Source organism: Ruditapes philippinarum, unplaced genomic scaffold (assembly GCF_026571515.1).
Source record: "Ruditapes philippinarum isolate M1 unplaced genomic scaffold, ASM2657151v2 ctg7641_1_1_1_1, whole genome shotgun sequence".
Classification (NCBI taxonomy): Eukaryota; Metazoa; Mollusca; class Bivalvia; order Venerida; family Veneridae; genus Ruditapes; species Ruditapes philippinarum.
The window spans coordinates 7,836-16,073 of NW_026859415.1; the positions used below are offsets into that span (position 1 = coordinate 7,836).

The following is an 8,238-nucleotide window of genomic DNA, read 5'->3' on the forward strand; positions in this document are numbered from 1 at the left end:
CCCACTGTCCCCTATAAGGATTTAATCATTAAGCATTTTTAAATTACAAATTGTTGTCAGACATATTTTCAATTATAAGAGTACCGAAACAGATATTAATTTTCTTTTGGATGTCAAATATATACATTCGTTTTACATTATCTCTGTTTTTGTTTACATCTGAAACCACGTGGTAGAACTACTTTCAATCCGTATTTTTCCGAGGTTATTATAGATAATAGCCGAATATGTTCCGATTGATAGAGGGAAACAACCGCTTTTTCCGTACGCAGTGATCTCCTCTTATCAGTAAAGAGAACTCTGCCATCACAAACATTTTTATCAATATTTTTAGATTTTATATTTTTAGCTTTAGAATTTATTTGCCATTATTTTGTACACTTTTGATATTTTTTTGATAAAATTAAACGAAGGTACATAAAGTTAAAAATAAAACAGAAAGAGGAAAAATGACGTTAAAATTTCTATGTAACGGTCATTATTTACATTTGAATTCCTACTTTACGTTATGAGATCATCATGTGACGTCTGTGAAGGCAGTGATTACAATTCTGCCAAGGGAGGTAATCACTGTGAGAAGTTTGAAACAACCATATCACTTACTTTGTGTTAAATCAATATACTGTTCTTCTTTCTCGGCTTTACTTGCTGTTTTCAGTTCTTTTTGAAACATCTTTCCTAATTCAGCCAGGTCTGTTCGTTCTTTATCTCCTTGTTTATGAATTGTATCAATTTCTTTGTCCCGTTCTTCATTTAATCTTTTCACAGAAGCATCAGTCTTATCTTGTATCTGTATCATTCCCTCGGCAGTTTTAGACTCGAGACATAGAAGATCTTCTTGTTTTCTTCTAATCAAATCTAGTTTAATTCTGTCATATTGATCATCTAATCCAGCCTTCATCTTGTCTTGAATTACTGTTGCCACATCGTCTAGTACTTTCCTTATTTCATCTTTACCAATGACTAGAGTGTCATTTTCTAACTGTAATTATAAATACCATAAAATATAAATTAATATAATATTACACCAGAATTTAAGATCAATTCATCATAAAGTGTACCATTAATAGATAATAGATAATAGAATCTACAAATGTGTGTGCAATGTTTGTCACTTGGCTGAGCAAAATGATGATAATTTAAAATGTATGAAGCAAAACTTTGCTAATTGTAGTAAACAAAGTTAGTGTCGCGTAATAGTCACAAGGCGTCACCAGGTTTGTTTACAAACAAAACATTTTGAAAACAAGTATAAATCTTCAGCATAGAACAATATTTGCCGTGTATTTAATTTAATATTCTGACTTTATTTTGCATCTATCGGAGGGCATTTTGAAAATATCCTCCTAGGATATAAGATTTCATTTTTTTAAGAAAAAAAAAATGTTTGTATATTTCCTTACGAGCTATTGCAAAACGTTAAATATTTAATAACATCAAACCATATTTTATTGTGTTTACGCACGTGTTCAGCAAACAACAGGTATTATGTGTTACGCTTTTGAAAATCGACCATAACTTAAGAGGAACCGGGTTTTTCCATTACATGATTTGTTCAAATATTCAAATTGTTCAAATAAAGATTATTAAATTAGATGTATGCATTTTTACGTAGATAACACACGAAATACTGTCTTCTAGTCATACGATGAATTGTTTAAATAGTTAAATCACCTGTATAAGTTTCTGATTAGCAATCTGCGCATGCGTGTCTGTAGCTAAATACACAGGGTCAGAAAGCAGTTGTTGCAGTAATTTGAAGTAATTCTGTAGATCTGAATTTTCTACTTCAAGTTTTGATGAATGTCGAACATTTCTTCCAATTTCTCTTACCTGGTCAAAATAGAATAACAGTTCTTAACTTATTGCATCTAAAACATTTACAGGCTATAAAGCTATATCCAAAAAAATCTATAGAATGCATAATTAGCCGTTAGTACTGCAATTGTAAAGCAGAACAAATATGGTAATAGTGCAAAATTAATATCTAATTGTACATAACATACATAACATGTAAATTATAAGTTATATGTTGATTTTTTTTTTCTTAAATCATTGTTTTATTTTTTCCCAAGTTTGATATTCTTGATATTTTGGCTCATCTTGAGGCATGCAGCTTAAAGGGACACCACTGAGATATTTTGACATGGCAGGACTGGAAATATTTTTCCAAGGCTTTTCTACCAATTCATGACGGTCTGGACCAGTTATTTTGGTGCATATTTTCAGTTATTCCGTCTCTCCGTTTTTCCAGAATGATCATTTTTACAATATAAAAGGACCAAAAAATGAATAGCGTTGAACGCTTTACGCTCAAAACCGACTAAGAATTGTACATAAAATCGATTTCCAATTCACTTCTGAGTAAACTTTTTGTCATCTTTGCAGATTTGTTCACTTTAAGTGTTCTTTTGATATTCGTTAGTTTTTTAAATATCATGTTTTTAGGTATATGAATCTCAGTGGAGTTCCTTTAAACTGTAAAGCAATAATTAAAAACCTATAATATTTTCAGCAAATATCTAGCTTTATACTAAGTAGGTTATGAAATATACTGTAAACTAGCAAACTGTTAAGTAATAGTAAAAATTCAATCCTTACTAGACTACTACATTTTACCAAGAAAGCATAATAAAATCTTAATTAATTATATATATCATATCGTAGTGATAAATTCCTTAGTTCAAACAAATATATTAACGTTTGTTTTATTACCAAGTACTAAACATAAGTCTTCATAAATAGTTTCGAAATATTGTTTACCTCTTCAAACAAATTTGTTTTATTGTTGAGGTTTTCACGTACTTTCCCCTGGAAGTCTTTGTGATTAAGGATAACGCTAATGATACCATTAAAGTCTGTTTCTGTTGCAGATGCTTTTTCTTTGTATCCATCTGGGGGCATGAAGCACTTTGCTACTTCCCAGAAATTACTGCACCACTGGGTAGCATCACTGTTTTTGTATGACGGACCGTTGTACCTATGTGCATTTTGTATTTCAGTTTTAAAGTTATGACATATCTTGTTAGGACAGCCAGAAGAACTGTACCTTGTCGCAACATTTCGATGATACGTGCATTTCCCACGCATTAATTTACATATTTTGTCAGTAGGGCAATGAACAACATTTTCCGTACAGCAACTTGAACAGCAAGTCCCACTAATTAAGCCATTTAAGTGCCATATATCATGCAGACTTTTCAATTGAAATTGTTGTATTTCTTTACAAACAAAAGGTTCAACTCCTTCTTTAGTAAACAACACAGCTAAGTGAGCTTTGACCCAGTTATTGTATTTCTTTTCTAACAGTTTAGGGCTATATGAAGCCATTGCTTGCAAACTTTTATATTTCCCTCTGAAACATTAGCGTGTCTTGTAAGCTCCGACCAAGAGCTGAAAAAATATGTAAAATAATAAAGAATATTATAACATTTCAAAAGGGATTATTTAGTATATCCATGTAAAGGTGTAATACAATCTACTTTAGATCTATACAAAAATGAAAACAAGAGCCCGGTTTAAGCCGGGTGATGCTCCCCGAATAGGTTTTGGACACATGAAAGTACACCTCTTGTAGTTTCAGAGTTATGTCCCTGAAAAAAAGTTCAAAGTGCAATAGTTCCAAAATTAGGCAAGGCAGAATTACTTTTCTTTGCATTGCACTTCTTATCAATGTGATCTATCAACCTACAAAGTTTCTTATTGATATCTCTTATGGTTTCCGAGTTATGTCCCGGACAACTTCAAAAAGTAAAAATAAACAAAGAGCAATTACTCCAGAAATAGGCACGGCAGATTTATGATTCTGGTTTTTTATATACATCGTGTTCTGAATTGTAATGCAGGCGTCACACTGTCCTGAATTTGGCATCAGATGGAGACACGAATAAGGAAATGTTCAATTCAGATCTGATCGTAATAACATCGTGCCATTCGTTAGGGCATCTATTGCCATCGTATGACCCCCGGCTGAATATAAGAAGCTCCGGCAGCAACTTCGTGAGCGGTTCCAAAATGTTTGGCATGTCAAAAAATTGCCCAAAGACATTGCGAAGGTTAATTATCGTGTTGAATTCGTTTGTCAATTTTGCCCTTCGTAAGACCATCGTGAAGCAATCTTGTCAAATCGTGTAGTCTCCGTCTTTTCTTTGTGTGATCATCGGTGCAATCTGGCATTTTAATCCTTAAGAAGACAATACGATGTAAACACGAAGATTCATGATAATCTTAAAAAAGGAACACGACTACGTGAAGCCCCCCCCCCCGCAATACCGTCGTGTCAGCATCGTATTTTGGTACGAGATGGGACCACGATGAGGACGACGAAAGCAATTTTTAGTGGCTCAAGCGTTGCATGTTTATCATGTTGGACATATAAACGGCTGGACCATCTTCCTCACCCGTCTGTCTTGCATATCTCTACAGAGACGTCAACAGCTTCAGTTATTTGCAATTAATTTACAATTATTTTAAGTTTATTTTCTGCAAAATTACATGCTTTGATGATGAGTCAACCGAGAAATATAATGCAGCATTGCTACTTTTAAGACACATTAGAAAACATGATGCGGCCAATAGGCCAACTTTGGGTGGCATGATAAAGTTTTATCAAAAAGGCAGCGTTCAATGAAAGCATTCCCCACACGACCCTGCAACAAGAACCAAGTAATACAAGAGGACCCCCTAGAAAAACGGACAGGTTGGAAGGTAGAGCACGGATAGGCTTATCACTTAAATGATGCATAAGACGAAATAATGGTAAACGACAAGGAAATCAAAGTAAACAAATAAATTGATTTATTAAAAAAAAACTAGAGGCAAAAGAGAAAATACTTACCGTAGACGAGAAAACAACACACCGACAAAAAAGTCATCAAAACAGTATGAATTGACAAAAACATACATCTGAGGAACATAGAGGGGTGCCGCCTTGGACCAGTCAGCACAATAAGAACTACTGGGGATTTAAACCGGTTAATGGTGCACCAAACCTCATTCTTAGCCCACCATGTTCCTATAAACGAGATGGTGTAAATAAAATGAATCCCCGCTTAGTAAATTTATAACAGTTGTTATGGTTTCAAAAGGTAAAGTAAGTAAAACACCGAAATGATTATGTAGATACATATAAAGGAATACCCATATGACCATAACAAAAAGTACTCAAAATATTAAAGGAAGATAGAGTAACAAAAAATCACACACAAGGGCCCAAAGAAGCAAGGCAGAAGACGAACATTAAGAAAACTCAGTCCCAAAGGGCATTATGAACTGTCCATCATAGAGTATCTGTCACAAAGTAAACCATTTTGTAAATGCTCAGAAGTGCTTTCAGTTCTTTGATTTTTACATAATTCGTAAAAGCTCAGACGTGCTCTCAGTACTTTGATTTTTTAGTATTTTATTTTCATGCCGAACCTCAGTTTTACATGGTTTATATCAATTACAATGTAAATTATTGCATCATCTTTTTGTAAAATTCAGAGTTATCGAGTGAAATTACAAATTTCAGTATTTTTATTTATTGCTTAAATTTCTTGATATCATTCCAAGCATTTTGACATATTTTTCATAAAATTCGGATCAGTAAGAAAGTTAGATTTTTTGAGATAAAGTGCATTATACATTGTACATTGTATTATTTCTATATTTTTGTACAAATATAGCTAGATTTTTTTCTAGATAAAAAATTCTATGGTGGCTAATATATACCATGTTGTACTTTTTAGACATGTAATCACAACAGACAGGCTAAGCCACCCTTTACAAATTCCCCTGTCTGACAGCTCATAATCAAGGCATAGACTACTATTTTTGTATGTGGCCTGGGCTTTTACTGTTCACTTACAAACCGTATAACACTGATAGCGAACAGATGCGCAGGCTGGTCTGGATCCATGCTGGTCGCAAAACCCATTATGTTGGTTTTTATCGTGACGCGGCTCAAATATATCTTAATCTTATATGAGGTCCATAATATAACCCACTTTGATAAACATATATAGCTTTCTTGATATTTTTTTCTGTATATTATCGAAAATCACTTTTAAGGTTTATCAATCCGTAATCATTACTTAATATAATACCCCTTTGAGATACCCGAGATGAGCCCTGTGTCGCCCTATGCTAACTTAAAAGTATAAAACCTTTCCATATATAACCATATATAATTCTTTGAAGATTTTTAGATAGGTATGCTGTAGTCCCAAGTCACTTGTTTAACTTCCCTCAAGTAAGTTATAAACCTCATAACTGATAAAACTCTAACTATAATATACTTAAATATCACCTATGTATTTATATAAATTTACAAAAACCCATTTTGCGTACTAATATATCTTTTGGGACCTGTACAATTTCAATTGATTGTAATTTTAATTTTCCTACAATATCAATTTTATGCTTCATAGGTAGGTCAGTTTCATTAAAAAGAGCATAAGACAAGATCCATATGAAAAGTAATGTAATTGATAACTCAATCCAAATAAACTTTATTAATTAAAAGCTTTAATAAGATGACTTAAAAAAGAAGATTTCAATAAATGTCCATGAAAAAATATAAATGTTATAGTAAATTCTATATGGACCCCAACTATTAAAGAAAGCAGATGCCACATAAAATGTTGATACACCGGGTAATTTTACCTTAAAACTTATTAACCTCTTAGGAAATGATACAGAATTTTTTTTATATAACATAAATCTATATTATTAATTAACAAACATATCTAATTGACTAAAATAAGGTAGTCCTAACAAATTTCATTACAAAATACAAAATATGAGAATTATGGCAAATCTCCTAAGATGCCTAAATGTCCAAGATAATGCACTAAATCACTACAAAATATGAAAATTTTACCTAATTATAAGAGCCTTAGAAAATAAACAAAGCTATAAGAGGAACATTAATCTATCATATTAATTAATAAACATATCTAATTGACTAAAGTAAGGAAGTCCCACCAAAATTCATTACAAAATATAAGAGTTATTGCAAATTTCCTAAGATGCCTTACTGTCTTAAGATAGAACACCAAATTGAATTTAAACTACAAAATGGGGATTTTTACCTTATTATAACAGCCTAGGAAATGAAACAGAATTATAAGTGCAACATAAATCTATTATATTAATTAACAAGCATATGTAATTGATTAAAATAAGAATATTTCAATAAAATTACATTGAATATTCAGAAAATTATGGCTTATTTCCTATGATGTATAACTATACAAGCTTACACACTAATTCATTAAAAATGGGAGTAATATTACCTGATTATAACCTCATGGTAAATGAATCAAGTTATATAAGCAACATAGTATTATTATATTAAGTTATACCTACATCAAATTGAAATTGACTTATATAAGAAAATCCCAACAAATTTCATTTGAAAATTAAGAAATAATGGCTAATTTTCTATAATGCCTTATTAATAACTTTACCACACTAAATCATTGAAAATTTGGGTAAGTTTGCCAAGTTATAACCTTCTGGTCACTGAAACAAAGTAAGTAACGCCAAATAATGTTATACTATCAAGTAACTACTACATCTAATTGACTAAAATAAGAAAACCCCATTGAATTATAATTGACAATGAAGAAAGATAGGGTAAATTTTCTATGATGCCTATTTGTTCAAGCAAATACATTACATCTTTAGAAAATGGGGGTAATTCTACCTAAACCAAGTTAGTAAGGCAACATATTACTATAATATTGAGTAACAATTACATCTGTTTGATTGATATGAAAAAAACCACCAAATTTCATTGAAAAATAAAAAAAAGGTATGACAAATGTCCTATAATGCAGACAGAGGGGTTCAGATCCACTATCAGTAAGGAAGTGTTCCCTTCCCTGTCAGGGGACCATTACTTGCATGGTATATGTGTTATGCCCCATATTTTACATCAAATTCTTTAGAGTTAAGATTGCTAAAGAATTTATTATTGTAAAAATACTTTTAATTTTATATAGTTTATTATATTTTTCATTTTTTGTATGTTTTTAAATTGGGTTTTTTTATAATTTTTTTTTTAAAAAGAAAAATGTTTAAAAACAAAATTTAAAATTTCTTTTCAAAAAAACCCCAAACTTTGAAGCCATTTAAGGAAAAATTTTTAAAACTTTAAGGGTATTAATTAAAATAAACTCCTTAACCTAGTAAAAAACTTTTCATAACTCAAAATCCTTAGAGTAAAAATTTTTAATACTTTTGAAAAAACCC

The 8,238-nt window shown here is 31.3% G+C and overlaps 1 protein-coding gene across 1 annotated transcript; it reads right to left on the reverse strand.

Moving 5' to 3' along the window:
• Nucleotides 1-496: 496 nt before the first annotated feature.
• On the reverse strand, nt 497-3,369 carry LOC132756402 (uncharacterized). Its single transcript, XM_060747469.1, has 3 exons — nt 2,764-3,369; nt 1,675-1,833; nt 497-982 (listed from the first exon to the last, which is right to left on the reverse strand). The coding sequence occupies exons 1-3, from the start codon at nt 3,328-3,330 to the stop codon at nt 596-598; spliced, it is 1,113 nt and encodes a 370-aa protein (XP_060603452.1). The 5' UTR covers nt 3,331-3,369; the 3' UTR covers nt 497-595.
• Between the last annotated feature and the right edge of the window lie 4,869 nt (nt 3,370-8,238).

What these genes read in the sequence shown, in the direction of transcription:
- LOC132756402 (XM_060747469.1), bottom strand. Translation starts at nt 3,330, where the DNA reads ATGGCTTCATATAGCCCTAAACTGTTAGAAAAGAAATACAATAACTGG. An exon ending in AAACAAATTTGTTTGAAGAG is followed by an intron (nt 1,834 to 2,763) that starts GTAAACAATATT and finishes TATTTTGACCAG; the next exon opens with GTAAGAGAAATTGGAAGAAA. An exon ending in CTAATCAGAAACTTATACAG is followed by an intron (nt 983 to 1,674) that starts GTGATTTAACTA and finishes TTATAATTACAG; the next exon opens with TTAGAAAATGACACTCTAGT.